The 19,155-nt window shown below is 44.9% G+C and overlaps 1 protein-coding gene across 1 annotated transcript in view; it reads right to left on the bottom strand.

Annotated features, from left to right (window-relative positions):
* Positions 1-8,202: 8,202 nt before the first annotated feature.
* Positions 8,203-19,155, bottom strand: part of LOC144755287 (uncharacterized) — a 124,011-nt gene continuing 113,058 nt past the window's right edge. Inside the window, exons 5-6 of the mRNA XM_078644066.1 lie at positions 13,378-13,464; positions 8,203-10,862 (exon numbers count right to left, since the gene is read on the bottom strand). Of these exons, the coding sequence (XP_078500192.1) occupies positions 10,084-10,862; positions 13,378-13,464 (866 nt within the window). The 3' untranslated portion in view covers positions 8,203-10,083. The remainder of the gene's footprint in view (positions 10,863-13,377; positions 13,465-19,155) is intronic.

Consider the following 19,155-nt stretch of genomic DNA (forward strand, 5'->3'; position numbering starts at 1 on the left):
CAGCTTATAAAGATTATTTAATGCAACCAATAGATACACATTTATTTGAGGTTTAATATGAGCTATTGACGTTAAAATACCTTTACAATGTGGGATACGTTTTCAATCATAGAATGTCACAAATACGCATATAAGTGGGTTCATAAGCCATTTGTGTCCAAGCCATGCAGTTTCTTTCATCAGCACTTCTCCTCCCTTTTTCTAACCACTTCTGAACATAAAATGTGGCTTTAGATTCTGAGACAGGAGGCCCCACGTGTTGGGGAGCACTATTGATTATATCATTCTGTGCCCCTAGGTCAATGCAAAATTGTATTCCTACATTTTTTACATACTTCATGCAACATGTCATGAAGCCAGCATTAGATGCCTCTTAGTTTCCGGTTATTAAATCTAGACATAGACAACCCAAACCTGGCGGTTTTGCAGATGCTTTTAGCAGTATCAGATGAACGAGATACAAATATTTTATTAGTAGTTTGTGTAATTGCTATTCAAGTTAGTTAGCAATGAGAATTACAAAAGCATCAATTCTGAAATTATGAGACTCAAACATTGGTAGAGTTCAAGACATGCAAAGTGGCTTTGCGTGACTTTTAAAATAAGACTTGGAGCTTTGCCTTGTGCATGTACCACGTTGCATGGAGCAAAGATGGCGCAAGCCCCTTGTAAACATGCCCCTTGGTCTGGTGTGCATGCAAATCCTGCAATGCCAATCCCTGGTGAGTTGCATCAGTACTGCTAGAACAAAGCTAAAGGAGGCACCAATGAGTGAGGGGGACTGGCCTCAAGGGTCATGTGACCTCAGTGACACAGTCACTGCTACTCTAGGGTGTGCTGCTTTTTAGGCCTGCCTGCAAGACTGGAGGTGAACTTCAGTATGGATTGTGGTGGACAGGCCTTCAAGGTGCTAAGATACCAGGGTTTCTAAGGTCTAGCTGGGCCTTACATGGTCTAGTAGGGGAATGTGCTCTCTCAGGAGAGTGGTCTTGTGGACTAGTCATGAAGGCCAAACCAGGTTCCCCAGTTTCAAATTCGGTAGCACTGACCATAGTGCCACATCCTATCCCCCCCGAACACCCTTCTGCCCCACTGAGAGAAACTTGCACTGTCTTCAGCTACAACCCAATTCTGCCCCGTTATAAACACCAGGATGTGACTTAATTCAAATTATGCATTGCCTGAAGAAAAATAACATCCTGGAAAAAGCAAACACTCATAGGGAATGCAAGATTATGTAAAGCATGCAAAATATAAACAGGAACGACATGTTACCTTAACGCTTTTACACTCATTGTTAAAAAAAACAATGAGTAATTTTTGTCTCAAAAGTTGAGGACATGAATACAAGGCTCCTCCTGTACACAGTATGCCTTTGTTGCATTCCTGGACAGCAAGGATGTGGTTAAGCAGGGCTCCGAGGAGAAAGGGACTCTTCAGGAGAATCTGATCTGACTCACGGAAACCCACGAAGAGTCATCCACATTCATGTCAGCCAGCTAGCTGTTCAAAAATAGGCCTTATGAATTAACCGCTTCGATGCGGCAGCTTTTCCCGCTGTACACGGCAATTTTAAAATTACCGCGTTACATGACGAGCTCAGCTCGTCATGAGCGCACGCGATTGACGAGCTGAGCTCGACATCAGCCTGGAAGGGGTTAAAATGTCCTGCAAAGAATACCTTTTGAACTGTCCGGCTTGGCTAACTCTTCTACTCACAAAAAACTTGAGAGAGATCTTGACAGTAAAAGGCAAAATTATATTTTCATTTGGGAAGTGAACTAAAAGCAGTAACCCACTGAGCTATCCACATAAATTATTGTTCTTTGATATGCATTGTACACGTTCTTTGCATCAGGCATATTAACCCTCTGCACTACCTTAGATGCGTCAAAACAGCTATTAGACAAAACTCCCTCCCATCTCTCTCTTCAGGAACATTGATCACCAGAGTTATCTTGACACATTTATTGTTGCCCGGAGCCTGCTGAATATACAAGGAACTTTGCAGTAATTAAAAACTCCAGCACTGCTACAAACTAACTAAATCGACCCCCTATCCTTCCGGACACCCTGGGAAACGTCTGACGTCCGGTACGGCCAGTCCAGCCCAGCTACTGTAAAGCCTTTTTCAATCCACTATCGTAGATATGAATGCCTATTTGATATAAACGTCACGGATCACTGTTAGTGTAAGACACAGATTCTTTCTGAATATCCTTTGAATTGGGTTCCTGTGTGAATGATACACTTGAGCAGTTTTGTACAAGGCTTCCTGCACAACATATCATCAAAAGAAGGCCTCTGAATAGACCTCTGAGGTGAGCACATTAATGTTATTCCTAAGGACCCTCACACAGGACTACTTGTCTTTTTGACCTTACTGTATATTTCCTGCCTATGCTTTACTATGCAAAAATCTTTTTGCAGAGAAGCCATAATACTAACCCAATTTCTACCAGTCATCTCTCATATACAAAGGGACCAACCGTTGACAAAACTAACCTGCAGTTTAGCTATTGATGCCGTTTCTGGTTGGTGCTTGACATTTTTTAAGCAACAACTGAGAAGTATCAGCAATGGTTAATTTATATTTATGCATGAAATAATATGAAGTTTCTAAATCATTTGTTTATTTCACAAAAAAAACTATTTTTAGAGGTCCCTATAAAATATGGATTTAATCATCAATGAATTAATGACAGCCACAAACTACAGATCCAGCTTTCCCATTATTTACTTAGAACTTTGGAACATTAAATACATTTCTGCCATCTGTATGGTGCACCTTCTTTGCAGCATGCATATTACCCCTGTGCGTTACATTAGATGAGTCAAAACACAAAACTGCCCACGAACAAATCTCCAATCTATCTCCAGCAGGAAGATAAACAATCAGAGATATCAGTCTTAACACTTTTAAAGTTGCAGAAAAACCACTGGGTTTACAAGAAACTCTGCAGTGAGTTATGTTTTTTTTAAGAGATAGTCATTTTGCTGCACAGTTCTGCTGGTTAGGTCGAGCCTAGAGCCAGCGCGAATGCGCTGCTCTGCAAGGCTTATTTAGAGGAATACGGAGTAGAAGCTCTAGAGTACGGAGTAGAAGCTCCACCCACTATCCGCCCATATTTGCCATTGGCTTATGTCATTGTCCATCCTAAATGCTGGCTTCAGATTTGTCGATAGGCTTGTTAGTCCCTCCTTAGTACTGCCTCCTCTCCATTTGTCATCTCCCGTGGCCACTGGCCCCTTTACTTCAAGTGTTACATGGTTGATGTTATTTTAGACTGGGAGCACTATTTTCATTAATGAGGTTCTCCTACTCCACGCAGGACGTGCTTTGCTGCATTATTTACCCTGCCCCGTCCAGCCCTCCCTCCCGTTGTCAGTGCTTTTCACTCCCCCCTCTCTCCCATTGTCTGTGCCTTTCACTCCTCCCTCCCTCCTATTGTCCGTGCATTGTCCATGGCTTTTACTCCCCCCCTGCCCTCCCTCCCATTGTCCGTGAGCGTTGTCCATGCCTTTCACTCCTCCACCCTCCCTCCCGTTGTCTGTGCCTTTCACTTCCCCATCCCCAGTTGTCCGTGCCTTTCACTCCCCCGCCCCTCCCATTGTCCGTGATGCCTCTCCCATCCCGTTGTTCGTGATGCCTTCCCCCCTCCCATTGTCCGTGATGCCTCCCATTTGTATGCAATAGGTCTCGCGTAAATACGAGACCAATTGCAGTCTAAATGCTTGTATTAAAGAGTTTGCGTCCTGTTCACAGCGGCAGATACACAACCAGAGGTCTTTAAAGCGCATTACACAGTCACCAGTTATTTTATTTAAGGGCATATTTCTTTGTAACAAAGACATGTGGGCATTAAATAGTTTCAAGGTCGTTTGATTTTTTGTTTATGAACTTAAAAAATTAACTCTTATTAAGGAGTGTATACTGCCGTAAACTTCAAAGACTTACACCCTTTTTGAGAATTTGCGTGTAGCAGTACAAGCATGACTTTATATTTAGCATGGAGCACATTAGAAAATGTTCTATTTTTTTTCACAGACAGCTGCTAATTCATAGTACAAAACAACCATTTGAGTCTTGGCGTCACTTTCACATATAGTGATCTGAGGCAGTTCACAGTCCTTAGGGTCCATTAACTTTGTCGACTTCGGAATTCTTTATTGCACAAGATAACATCTTTGAGATTAAAGCGCCAAGCAGCCTTGCTGTTACATTCTTGCAACAGAGTTTTGTTTCAGTCTTCTCACCTTGAGGTGGTAACTCTATGATCTATTAAAACACAAATGTACGGTGTGATCTTGTGTAAACATGAAAGAAATTCACATTTTAAATGCTTTTTAAAAGAATTACATTTGTTTGTTTTGAGTCTCTGCTTTGCGTTTTGGGATCCTTGTATGTTTGTGTTCTACGCACATTCTTGAGAGGGCTTTAAACAAGCATTTGTAATGCAATAGGTCTCGCCTTTGCGAGACTTTGAGCTACTGGCATTGTAAATGACAAACCTTTTATCTATGTGTTCGTTTTGAAAATAGAGAAATAAAAGGCATTGTCATTTACAATGCCAGTAGCTTAAAAGTTCGTAAATGCGAGAACCTATTCCATTGCAAATGCTTGTTTTGTTACTGGGGGCTGATTTTGCAGCACTGCCGCAAAACCAGTCCCCAGTTACAAAACCAGCCTCCCACCCCTCCAGCCTCTTGTCCCATGCCCGGTATGGCCAGTCTGACCTTGCTGCCGGACCTATTTGTTTTCACAGCCAGACCCTGGATGGCGTCTGAAAGGGGCTCTGGTGTTGGGGGTCACAGAACTTGTGCTGCTTATGTGCACATTTTTTTTTTTAAGTCAACAGTATGGGGCAGATTTACAAGCCCCTTGCGCCTCTTTTATGCAGCCGTTGCGTCACTTTTGTGACGCAGCAGCGGCGCAAAATATGCGCCATGGGAGATGCGTCACGTTGTAAAGCCCTGCACCAGAAGTAGGCATTCCTGCGCAGGGGGGGACGTTCCGGCGCAGGAACGCCTCCCAAAAGTGGCTGAGTGAAATCTACAAGATTTCACTCAGTCACTTTTGAGCCCATGCTGCGTCAAAGCCCTGCGCCTGCTTGAAGCAGGCGTAAGGATTGACGCAGCATTGTACAGATAGGGCCCCCAGAGCATTGTTGGAGCTGCGTCGTGCTTGTGGCGCAACTCCCGCAATTCACTTCCTTTACGGCACAGATGCATCGAGCATCTGTGCCGTTTTTGCCTCATGTTGCGGCGCATCCTCGGTGGCAGAGCCGTGGTGCACAATAACTGGCGCATCCCTGCTGATATGCAGGGATGCGCCAGTTATTGTAAATCTGCTCCTATGTTTATAAAATACCACATCCCTGAACACTGACAGAACAGCTGTACACATTAAATCTAATAACATAAGACACATTAAATAAAATAACATATGAAAAAAAGCAGAGTACGTCATTAAACGTTTGTAAAAAAAAAAAATGCACCAAGGTATTCTTTAATTTTCCCAACTTATGTATTTACGAGCGAGCATGGAGTTCAGAGGCAGTCCAGGCTCCTCTTGCAGACCCCAGTGAGGAGAAAAGTGCAGAGCTGTAAAGGAGGGCCTGGGGACCTCTGGGCAGGCACGCAGAAGAATATCCAGGAGAGGCTGGTGGGGCTGGGTCAGCTGGGGGGCCTGCCTTCCTCCTATTTTCCAGTTCTGGCTGGGTGGAGAGCAAATTTGCACCAGCCAGCTGATTCCTCACTGAATCCCTTTTCAGGAGGTGGTGTCCGTCAGTCTGGGTGAGGACACCAAAGCTTCCTGATGTGACTATTGTTTTGGTCACAGTGGGGGCAGCCAGGTAGCGCGGCAGTAAATGAGCTGTAAATCACCACCATTAGAGCCATCAGAGGTAGCAGTTTTCCTACTGACGGCCCTTTCAGTGTTGTTTTTCAGCCCCCCTGTCCCCAGATACAGAGGGGAAAGGGGAGGAGGTCGTGGGCACTGCTGAGGCCTTCCTCGATATGCACCAAATAGGGGACAAGGCTGAATGATTAAGGCAGCTATCATTTTAATATGACCCATTCCTGGGACGCTTTTTTAATAAAAAGAAGTAGGGGAACGGACTGTAACAAATTGTAAAAGTAGGGGCACGCCGTGCCCTTCCGATCCCGCCCACTTCCAACACTGCTGGCAAGTACTGTACCGCCTACGACTCAGCCAATCCAGACGCTGCGATTGGCTTGAGCAGTAGTACGCATATTCTGCTTAGGGCTTAAAAAAATTTGCGACCAGCCCAAACATGCGCACTAGGCTGCTCATTAGAAGAGCGGCATTGAACAACCCTCACTCTTCTAATGAGCAGCCTCGTGCGCATGTTCGGGCTGGTCGCAAAATTCTTTAAGCCCTAAACAGAACATGCGCTCCGCCGGCCACCTGAACGATACATATTATCGTGGATGCACATGCACTCGCACTGACCTCCTGCTGCCCAACCCCCTTCTGAGCAGACTGCCTCCGGTGGCCGCCGCCTGAAATTGTAATTTGCAAATGTAATGTGAGTGAGACTAAGAGTGACGGTAACGGGACGGCACGCACGCTTGTTCCTCAACTCGACTGGTATGTGCCTCAAATTAATTAGTAGTGGGGCAACGCCCAAGCGTCCTAATGGACGCACCGCCCCTGTCACATAATCAACATTTTGTGTTGCAAATTTGCATTTTATCACTGTCAGCAAATTCTTGATCAAAAGATGTCTAATTCTTCACTGATGCCTTGGCTCCATTTAAACTGGGGGCAGCACAGACCAACTTTTCAATTACCTAGATTAGCTTATCTTTATTGCCGGAGGGTTCAGAAGAAGTGCGCTTTACAATTAATTTGACGCTACTCAAAAAGTCTTTAAATCCTTGTTATGCCTTTCAGGCAATTAACCGGTATTTAGTTTGAAAGCTTTAATGGGTCACTAACGAAATGTTGGTTTCAGAATTACCTTGGAGCCCTGACATCGGGTATTTCTATCTACAGGTATTGACATGGTATGGCTCACAGTCTTGTGTCTGTCAGAGACTGTTGTGCAACCTGTGCTTGCATTTCTTACAGTTTTAAAAGTATTTTTATTCACTTTGATTGTGAAATAACATTTGAGGCCAAGCAAACAGTCAGGTCTTAAACACAGAGGCTGGAATCCCCTCCATCCGGAACAAATAGCCATGTATTTCTCACTGGGAACGTTTTACACAGTGCATAGGACCCAAATCACTGATTGGAGAATTTCAGAGAACCCTTTAAAGGAAGATCTTGCCTTACATTAAGCTCGGTAACAAAAAAACGGAGACTACTTAACTTCAGGAGGGCAAGGATTCCTGGAAGCCCTGCCACTTGGGCTTGTCTCAAGTCAGGTTTCCCTGAATACACCACGGCTGAAAGCCTTGGTTGGCAGAATGCGGATACATTTAGTTTTTCTATAGGAACCATAGGTCACAGGAGTTGAATGTTGAGCGGTGAGCCGTGCAAGAGCAGCCCAGCTACCAGCTGCTGGGGTGGGTGCAGGGACGGGAGGCTGATTGCGACCTGCAGCCTGAGTACTCTGAGCTCTGGAGCATCAATGAGTGATGGGAGAGCCGAGCTTCAAGCCATGCACCAAAGACCCAAGGATTCTCGAGGACCCACCACGTGCGAGGAGAGTAGGAGTAGGTGCCATTTGGCCATCCAGACAGTGGCTAGGGACTCCTCCTCCCCTTTCTGCAGTTGAAAGCCCCTTATGCCCGTTTGCGGTTTACTTCTTTATCTCCCTACCTCGTGGCCTGCATGCCAAGTCGAACATATTGTTCAGTAAAGGGAACTTGTTACATACTGTCAAAGACAGGTGGCATACATCACTGCCGTTTGTTATTGGTTTTTGGAAACAAACTGAAGTCACACCTGCTCTGCTGGCCGAATTTTTATGACTTTGCTGTTCTGTATCATCAGTTAACTCACCTTTAGCCCTTGCTTCCTCACGGGTGCAAATTCTGGCTATGATCTTCATGTGGGGCCTGCGTCACTGGGAAGACAGGTTATGAGGGGCACTAGCTGGGGCTGTGAGTTGATGCTAGTAGCAGAGGGGGGCACATATTGAACAACTGGTAGCCACGTGTGCACAAATACCTTGCATAAGTAAAAAATAAATTTAAAAAAGAAGTAAAAAACTTGCAAATTCCTCTACATGACTGGGCCTAGTATCTATTTTATTGCAAAAATAGTGTGTGTGATTCCTTGAGATACACAATTATATCTGGTGCTCATGGAAGAATGAACGTCATATTGGTAAATATTCACTGGGATGGTTTCTTTTATAACTGCTTGAGATGCAGGTTTCTGTAAACTAGAAAAGCAGTAGAATTATGCAGGCGCATTTCCTTGATTTCAGTAACTGCTACAATTAGCACTCTCACTCCAAAGCACATTGTTTTCCCCTGGCCTGTCTCCCACGGTAACCCGAGGGTGCGTTTTAATCTTAATCACTCGTGTAAACTGTAAGAAGCAACACCAAATGAGGAAGTGACAGCACCAATCTCTTCAATGGGAGTCAAACAGCAGAACTATCCTAGCAAAGTGGCATTATTCTAAAACACACAGTACCACAATAAAGCGTGCATGAACGTAAAAAGAAAATAGCACACAACTGTTGCAGCCTGGTAGACGATCCGATTGTCAAATGGACAGAAAAGAAGCAACACATGAGCAACTAGAGACCAAGAAAACACATGCCCCGGCGAAGAAACTAAAAAATCTGCCTTCTGGTTTGACCATGAGCCTTCCGTTTAATACCGAGGTACATAAAACCTCCATATCTTGCTTTGCTTTTTCAAACAGAAACTAAAATTGTTCTATTTCTCCCTCAGAAGAGTTGGACTCTCTTAATTAACGCGCTCATACTGTCTCCCCTAGACTATGGAAACATCCACTACCTGGGCCTCCTAGATTACCAAATTGCAAACCTGCAGGGAATACAAAACATGGCTGTGTGACCAGTATTGGCCTCAGTGAGTCGGATCATGTTTTGGAGGCACAACACACTCTCCCTTGGCTACCAGTCAAGATTAGAATTCAATTCAAAGGTCTTAGTACTGTTCACCCAAACTTTTAAAATGCTGCTCCCAAGTAGTTATCACTCTGGATCTGCCACTGCATCCCAACCAGAATGCTTAGACCAGGTGTTGGGCTATTCCTACAGGCCTCCTGTTTTCATCGTGCTGGTTAAGGAGGGTAGCATTCAGTTTCTTGGGTCCTGTACTGTGCAACTACCTTCCCTTTGAGCTTTGACAAATCGCTCCTGATTTGACGGTAAGAGGTTAAAAAACAATGGTTGTAGTTGGAGAGGATGGTATTCACACTATAGCATGGAGCCGCTCTGGTAGGAGGTAACTTCTTTATTTCATATTAAGTACTTAGGTTACAGCCAGAGCCCAATAGCTCCTGTGTAGGCTTCATTCTCCTAACTGCCAGGATTCAATCAGCACACATACCCACCTCAACAGTCCGAGCACCATCTTATTCTCAAAGCTCTACACTCAACATTCTACAGCATGCCCATTCAGATCATGTCACTACGTCATCCCCGTTCCTTAAACAACACAGCACAGCCATGCCACATCGCTACACCTATTCCTTCTTCTAATCTCAAGCGTAGGTCTGGGCTGTACAAATAAATAAATAAATACAAATTATAACTTTTTCTATGTGTGGCGCCTCTTCTGGAACATGTTGGTAACATAAGATGATAATTCTCCTTTTGTTTAGGATTATAATTGAAAGTCTGGCAATTAGCAGCATTTAACACACTCAGCATAATGCAGTAATGATTCATTATTGCAGCGCCGCCATGCCTGCAATCCAGAGGAAGGAGTTTTCCTCATCTTTTAATTTTGTAATTTTTTGCAGTATGTTCTAGCATTGGAGCATATGATGTTTGATGTTGGTAGGCATGGCTCTGAGCCAACAGTGTTCAGTCTGCAGGTGGACAATCCTGTAAACACATACTTCCTTCTTCTCACGAGGTGTGGAATATGGATATGCAATGGGATTTGGAGTGTTACAGTTGGTGGCTAAGGCGATAATGATTCTAAAGCTATCCCATCTTTAAAATGTATTGTCTGATGTCTAACAAGAGTTCCTTTTCTATTGAAGCTTTTTCCACATATATTACACTGAAAAGGTTTCTCTCCTGTATGTATATTATGGTGCTGAGTAAGAACTTCTTTTAGTCTAAAGCTTTTTCCACATATAAGACACTGATAGGGTCTCTCTCCAGTATGTATTTTCTGGTGTCTTATAAACACTTGCTTGTGATGGAAGCTTTTACCACATGTAGTACACTGATATGGTCGATCCCGCATGCGTGTTCTCTCATGTTGTTGTTCAGAAATTGCAGAAGGTTTCTCCCCAAGCCCCAGATATGTATCCGGTCCTTTTTCTTTATGTGTTTGCTGGTGTTCAAATTTACTTTCATTTAAGCAGATATCATTCTGATAGGTTATCTCACTTCCAGAACATGGATACAGTCTCCAACTTTCCAGTGCTTTTGATTCTCGTGGATTAATGTTTACATTCTCCATAGCACTCTCACATTCACTGGATGTGGCCGATACGCGTTGGTTCTCTAAAACCATGGAATCGGCTAAATGACAAAAACCTATTTGGCGTTTCCTTTTCTCCTCTCTTGTTTTCTGATCATTTACTGTCTGCACTTTGCCTGTAGATAGTGCACTCTCAGCAAAGCTGTGAACCTCCTTTGATTTGACCTTTCCTGTGGAAGATTTGCTTTGTGCTGGTTTTCGATGACATGTGACCAAATGCCTATTCTTTTTTCCGTCCATGCACCCATCTGTTGAATCATAAAATATATATTATTAGCTTTTTACATATACATCTGTGATGGAAACTTTATATAATGTCAACAAATCTTTTGGAGAACCTGAATTGTAATGTTCTGTGTGGTTAATCAGGAGAGCAGTTTGACTCTCCAGGCAGGGAGAGCCTGGTAGATTTTTGGAGATCATGTGGATAAGCACCGCATGATAGAAAAAAACAATTAGTGTAAATCAGACAACTGAAGGTTCTGAATGCCTGGCAAGGCAGTCATTCTATTTTTCCCATTAGGTAGGTTAGCATATCGCCTGGGAACCCCAAAGAAGTACAAATAGGATAGGATTATAGGAAAAATAAACATTTTGCACTTAAATTGGACTAGGTCGTCACACCCAATATGCCTCAGAACTGCATCTCCTGGAACTGTTATGGGATTGTAATATGAACAGTCTCATTGAAAAGTCAATGAGAGATATATACAGAACATCTTCTGGGCCAAAGAATACATTCCACCATACTCATTTTTATTATGAGCAACTACGATCCTACCCCTAGTCAAGTTGATCCAACATTTTTCACATAATTCATCATGCGACTATGTTAACTACTTCTCAACGGATGTTCAGTTGGCAGGTTTCTTTGACCAAACCCAAGCGGAAACCATGTTCAGAGGGTCATGTTTCAGTACAGACTTCCTAAAAATTACTAAACTGCTTCACAGACTTTAGCTGCATGCCTCGTAAGAATTGAGGAGAATGTGGCGTCAAACAAGTTATTCAAAGCACTGTAAATTAAACAATAAAAGATTATACTATCTGCAGGTCATAAGGCACAAACAGATATCAAAACGGGCATTACTGGTTCAGTACTACTAAAAGTTAACTGTCCAAATAAGCAATACAACCTAATTTGAATGGCCAAGCTGCATGGACAACCTAGTGAATCCTAGCACAAAAGTCCCAAGTCAAAATTCTCAGCAAAATCTCCATCTTTCGTAAGAATGTAGTAAGCATGTGACTGTGCACATTAGGACGAGAAGTTCCATTTACACAATGCAACCAAAAATTGGTGTTGATTCTATATCCTGTGTTTGAAACAACAGCTGATGGTGCAAGACTTCCAGATTGCTAATAACATGAGTTAACAATTCGATGTACAGTGTTCATCCAGAGTTATTACTTTTCTCGGTGCATCGAAGATGTATTACTACAATATTATGTCCCTTGAAGTATGTTTATAAACGTCACTGATATGTGCCAATATGCTGTTTTCATACATAACAATGTTTTTGGAGCTGTGCGGAAGCAGAGTCTCTAACTTACTGTACCTTAGTTGTTATTTGATGCATTAGCTCCCAACACTCATATAAGGTATGATACAATGTCATGCACTTTTATATGTTTTGGTAGACGTCTTTGCTACCTTGGGCTACATACCTACTCTGATCATCTACGGTGGTCCACAGACAGACTATGTACTGTAACTGTAGCCTATATGTATATATTATGCCAGTGAAATTTGCAGCACGTGAGTGAAAAACCCAGATTCAGTCACCGACTACTTAATACAAAGCAAATATGAAACCCCCTGTGAATGCCAAAATTGATTCTAGATGATCAAACCCCTACAAATTCACTGCTCATATTAAGGGCTGGTGAAATGGTAGTATACTCTTGTGCTGCTGAAATACTTGTGTTAATAAGTTTGGAACCCAAGAAAACAACATTGACACAAACCATTTAAGCAGAGTAAGATGCTATGTATTACTATTGTTGAAGAGGGAGGAGCATCGTGATCCACTTGAGACCGCTCCTCACAAGCTGTGACCCCTTGTCAAACTCAATAACAGTAAATAAATAGCATGCTCAAATCCACACATCTGGACATATACAAAAATAAATATGGTCCAATTATATATGTTATTTAAAGCACTAAAAACCCATTCACACGTTTATTACCACAGTGTAATGATCTAACTCCCATGTTGTTACCAAAGTTCAGGGAAGTTGACATGAGAAAAACATTGTTTATTGGGTCAAACAGTTTATGCTACAATGGCCTAGCACCGGGAAACAACTCAGTCATAAGGCCTGTTCACTGTGATTTTACACCAATGCAAAAACTTAACCCCTTCAGTCGTTTTTTTAAAAACAAATACGTGTGAAATAAACAATAATAAAGCAGATACACAGTAAGTGATATTCTGTTTATTGCCATTGTGCTATTTATTGCCATTGTTGTAGGGGGAAGGAGGTTCACAACCCATTTGAGGTTTATTCTCTTGTGATTGATTGCCACTTCCCACACTCAGCAATTGTAAGAACTAGCATATTACACTCTGCGTATCTGCATGTATGCTATATACAAAGAGTGTGAGAGAGAATAGGAATTAATCTGAATAAATCATAGTGTAGTAATTATTGTTTTTCTGAATAGGGTACTCTGTGACTTAAAGAAAGAGAATTGGTGATGGAAATTAAACACTGGTCAGACTTAATCACTGTAACAATAAAGGAACATTTGTAATGTACCTGAGCTGAGATTAGTGCGGTCTCCTCCTTCCGCAGCAACGTGATCGGCATCACTTATTTCGAAATCAGCACTGAACGCATTAACTCCTGTAGAAAAGATCAAATGGGGTTGCAACTTGAGTTGTATTTGAACTCATCTTTGCCTCAGGATAATATCCTTTTTAGGTCTCGCCTATTCTATCCCGCAGGGATAAATAGGCGAGATTATAGTAAGCGGAAAAGAAATGTCTACCTAGCTGCGTACAGTTCATGTGAGCTATGCGCATGCACATCATAGCCAGCCACATCCCACACCATGCCTCGGCATCAGACTTCAAAGAAAGCCGCTCACACACGACCATTTGTCTGAGCCTCGGCATCAGACTTCAAAGGAATCTGCTCCCAAGCCGCTACCCCGGCCCCCCATCAGACTTCAAAGGAATGCGCTCCCGCTCCCCCGCCACAGCAATGCCGAGAGCTTGTTTTTTTTGCATCCATTTCGCAGGGAAGCCGTGTTTTGTTCGGCGTTCTCTGCACTTTTCTCTTTTTTTCCTGGATGAAAGTGAAAGCCTACAGTGCTTGTTTACAGTAGCCTTGTTTTATGTTTCCGATGCTTTGTTTTGTTGTTTATTTAACCCCTTCGGTGCTGATGACGGTCCCCGTCCGTGATGCACCACGTGGACGTGTGCTAATGACAGCTGGGGGCCGTCATGAACCCGCCCACTTCGAAAAACGCCGCACAGGCGCAGAATCGCGGCCGTGCCCAAGGGGTTAATGAATGTGCCTGGGCGCCGCACTGACTACCACGGCGCCCGGTTTTATTATTTTTATGTTAACGTAACCTCAGACTCTCCCCGCACCTTTACATCTCCCTGGAAACCACATGACACACTCTGCTCTTTTGAAAGACCCCTCTCCGGACTGCGATATAGCCCTCCCAAAACATAAATCTGAAACCTCATCCTCCTTCGTGTATACATGTGCCCCACCTCCCGGCTCCTCCCACTGCTCGTGCTACACATCTCTTGGTAGACTATTTCCCAAAATGGCTGCTAAACTCTGCACGGTACAGCCTGCCTCTCTCCAATCCATGCATCCCTCCCCTTACACAGGCTCCAGTTTCCGAACATGCTCGCCATTGTTTTACTTTTTTTTCTTTACCCCACATATAGCTGCATTTTATTTTTGGAAGGCACACAGATCCAACGCCAACACTCAGTAGAGTTTGTGCCTTGAGGTGAATGAAGCTGTGTAAGTGCTGCACACACCTCTGTTGCTTGTTCGCACACACTTCCATTGCTTGTTTAAAACGCTTCGGAAAGCGTGTGCGCTTTGGCAAGTGTTCACTGTGACCATGTCTGGATCTCCGTTGCACATTTTAATGCTGTGTGCCTTCGGGTGACCTCGCTGTGCCACTGAAGCTGAAGTCAAGCTATCCAGGCTGAATGAAGGCTGATAGCCAGAAACCGGTCCTTGGATGCTTGATTCCGGTCTGGGAAAGACATGGCTTGGTAGTTCGGACTGGACTGTTCCCATGAGGCACAGGGTCAGAGCTGATTTGCATATAGCCAGTGTCTAACCCAGGGTGGTGTGGAGTGCAAAAAAACGATGGATTTAGGCCCAGATCCTTGTACTGGGGTGAATGTATGACATTGTTCTACATTCTGTCCATCAACTGTGTTTTTTGCAATTTTCACCCCGAGTGGGCTGGGTATGCTCAGACGTGAGTCCCAGGCTCTCCACACCACTGGAGTCAAGCTATCCAGGCTAAATGAAGGCTGATAGCCAGAAACCGGTCCTTGGATGCTTGATTCCGGTCTGGGAAAGACATGGCTTGGTAGTTCGGACTGGACTGTTCCCATGAGGCACAGGGTCAGAGCTGATTTGCATATAGCCAGTGTCTAACCCAGGGTGGTGTGGAGTGCAAAAAAACGATGGATTTAGGCCCAGATCCTTGTACTGGGGTGAATGTATGACATTGTTCTACATTCTGTCCATCAACTGTGTTTTTTGCAATTTTCACCCCGAGTGGGCTGGGTATGCTCAGACGTGAGTCCCAGGCTCTCCACACCACTGGAGTCAAGCTATCCAGGCTGAATGAAGGCTGATAGCCAGAAACCGGTCCTTGGATGCTTGATTCCGGTCTGGGAAAGACATGGCTTGGTAGTTCGGACTGGACTGTTCCCATGAGGCACAGGGTCAGAGCTGATTTGCATATAGCCAGTGTCTAACCCAGGGTGGTGTGGAGTGCAAAAAAACGATGGATTTAGGCCTAGATCCTTGTACTGGGGTGAATGTATGACATTGTTCTACATTCTGTCCATCAACTGTGTTTTTTGCAATTTTCACCCCGAGTGGGCTGGGTATGCTCAGACGTGAGTCCCAGGCTCTCCACACCACTGGAGTCAAGCTATCCAGGCTGAATGAAGGCTGATAGCCAGAAACCGGTCCTTGGATGCTTGATTCCGGTCTGGGAAAGACATGGCTTGGTAGTTCGGACTGGACTGTTCCCATGAGGCACAGGGTCAGAGCTGATTTGCATATAGCCAGTGTCTAACCCAGGGTGGTGTGGAGTGCAAAGAAACGATGGATTTAGGCCCAGATCCTTGTACTGGGGTGAATGTATGACATTGTTCTACATTCTGTCCATCAACTGTGTTTTTTGCAATTTTCACCCCGAGTGGGCTGGGTATGCTCAGACGTGAGTCCCAGGCTCTCCACACCACTGGAGTCAAGCTATCCAGGCTGAATGAAGGCTGATAGCCAGAAACCGGTCCTTGGATGCTAGATTCCGGTCTGGGAAAGACATGGCTTGGTAGTTCGGACTGGACTGTTCCCATGAGGCACAGGGTCAGAGCTGATTTGCATATAGCCAGTGTCTAACCCAGGGTGGTGTGGAGTGCAAAAAAACGATGGATTTAGGCCCAGATCCTTGTACTGGGGTGAATGTATGACATTGTTCTACATTCTGTCCATCAACTGTGTTTTTTGCAATTTTCACCCCGAGTGGGCTGGGTATGCTCAGACGTGAGTCCCAGGCTCTCCACACCACTGGAGTCAAGCTATCCAGGCTGAATGAAGGCTGATAGCCAGAAACCGGTCCTTGGATGCTTGATTCCGGTCTGGGAAAGACATGGCTTGGTAGTTCGGACTGGACTGTTCCCATGAGGCACAGGGTCAGAGCTGATTTGCATATAGCCAGTGTCTAACCCAGGGTGGTGTGGAGTGCAAAAAAACGATGGATTTAGGCCCAGATCCTTGTACTGGGGTGAATGTATGACATTGTTCTACATTCTGTCCATCAACTGTGTTTTTTGCAATTTTCACCCCGAGTGGGCTGGGTATGCTCAGACGTGAGTCCCAGGCTCTCCACACCACTGGAGTCAAGCTATCCAGGCTGAATGAAGGCTGATAGCCAGAAACCGGTCCTTGGATGCTTGATTCCGGTCTGGGAAAGACATGGCTTGGTAGTTCGGACTGGACTGTTCCCATGAGGCACAGGGTCAGAGCGGATTTGCATATAGCCAGTGTCTAACCCAGGGTGGTGTGGAGTGCAAAAAACAATGGATTTAGGCCCAGATCCTTGTACTGGGGTGAATGTATGACATTGTTCTACATTCTGTCCATCAACTGTGTTTTTTGCAATTTTCACCCCGAGTGGGCTAGGTATGCTCAGACGTGAGTCCCAGGCTCTCCACACCACTGGAGTCAAGCTATCCAGGCTGAATGAAGGCTGATAGCCAGAAACCGGTCCTTGGATGCTTGATTCCGGTCTGGGAAAGACATGGCTTGGTAGTTCGGACTGGACTGTTCCCATGAGGCACAGGGTCAGAGCTGATTTGCATATAGCCAGTGTCTAACCCAGGGTGGTGTGGAGTGCAAAAAAACGATGGATTTAGGCCCAGATCCTTGTACTGGGGTGAATGTATGACATTGTTCTACATTCTGTCCATCAACTGTGTTTTTTGCAATTTTCACCCCGAGTGGGCTGGGTATGCTCAGACGTGAGTCCCAGGCTCTCCACACCACTGGAGTCAAGCTATCCAGGCTGAATGAAGGCTGATAGCCAGAAACCGGTCCTTGGATGCTTGATTCCGGTCTGGGAAAGACATGGCTTGGTAGTTCGGACTGGACTGTTCCCATGAGGCACAGGGTCAGAGCGGATTTGCATATAGCCAGTGTCTAACCCAGGGTGGTGTGGAGTGCAAAAAACAATGGATTTAGGCCCAGATCCTTGTACTGGGGTGAATGTATGACATTGTTCTACATTCTGTCCATCAACTGTGTTTTTTGCAATTTTCACCCCGAGTGGGCTAGGTATGCTCAGACGTGAGTCCCAGGCTCTCCACACCACTGGAGTCAAGCTATCCAGGCTGAATGAAGGCTGATAGCCAGAAACCGGTCCTTGGATGCTTGATTCCGGTCTGGGAAAGACATGGCTTGGTAGTTCGGACTGGACTGTTCCCATGAGGCACAGGGTCAGAGCTGATTTGCATATAGCCAGTGTCTAACCCAGGGTGGTGTGGAGTGCAAAAAAACTATGGATTTAGGCCCAGATCCTTGTACTGGGGTGAATGTATGACATTGTTCTACATTCTGTCCATCAATTGTGTTTTTTGCAATTTTCACCCCGAGTGGGCTGGGTATGCTCAGACGTGAGTCCCAGGCTCTCCACACCACTGGAGTCAAGCTATCCAGGCTGAATGAAGGCTGATAGCCAGAAACCGGTCCTTGGATGCTTGATTCCGGTCTGGGAAAGACATGGCTTGGTAGTTCGGACTGGACTGTTCCCATGAGGCACAGGGTCAGAGCTGATTTGCATATAGCCAGTGTCTAACCCAGGGTGGTGTGGAGTGCAAAAAAACGATGGATTTAGGCCCAGATCCTTGTACTGGGGTGAATGTATGACATTGTTCTACATTCTGTCCATCAACTGTGTTTTTTGCAATTTTCACCCCGAGTGGGCTGGGTATGCTCAGACGTGAGTCCCAGGCTCTCCACACCACTGGAGTTAAGCTATCCAGGCTGAATGAAGGCTGATAGCCAGAAACCGGTCCTTGGATGCTTGATTCCGGTCTGGGAAAGACATGGCTTGGTAGTCCGGACTGGACTGTTCCCATGAGGCACAGGGTCAGAGCGGATTTGCATATAGCCAGTGTCTAACCCAGGGTGGTGTGGAGTGCAAAAAACCGATGGATTTAGGCCCAGATCCTTGTACTGGGGTGAATGTATGACATTGTTCTACATTCTGTCCATCAACTGTGTTTTTTGCAATTTTCACCCCGAGTGGGCTGGGTATGCTCAGACGTGAGTCCCAGGCTCTCCACACCACTGGAGTCAAGCTATCCAGGCTGAATGAAGGCTGATAGCCAGAAACCGGTCCTTGGATGCTAGATTCCGGTCTGGGAAAGACATGGCTTGGTAGTTCGGACTGGACTGTTCCCATGAGGCAAAGGGTCAGAGCTGATTTGCATATAGCCAGTGTCTAACCCAGGGTGGTGTGGAGTGCAAAAAAACGATGGATTTAGGCCCAGATCCTTGTACTGGGGTGAATGTATGACATTGTTCTACATTCTGTCCATCAACTGTGTTTTTTGCAATTTTCACCCCGAGTGGGCTGGGTATGCTCAGACGTGAGTCCCAGGCTCTCCACACCACTGGAGTCAAGCTATCCAGGCTGAATGAAGGCTGATAGCCAGAAACCGGTCCTTGGATGCTTGATTCCGGTCTGGGAAAGACATGGCTTGGTAGTTCGGACTAGACTGTTCCCATAAGGCACAGGGTCAGAGTTGATTTGCA

This window comes from Lissotriton helveticus, chromosome 5_1, assembly GCF_964261635.1.
Source record: "Lissotriton helveticus chromosome 5_1, aLisHel1.1, whole genome shotgun sequence".
NCBI lineage: Eukaryota > Metazoa > Chordata > Amphibia > Caudata > Salamandridae > Lissotriton > Lissotriton helveticus.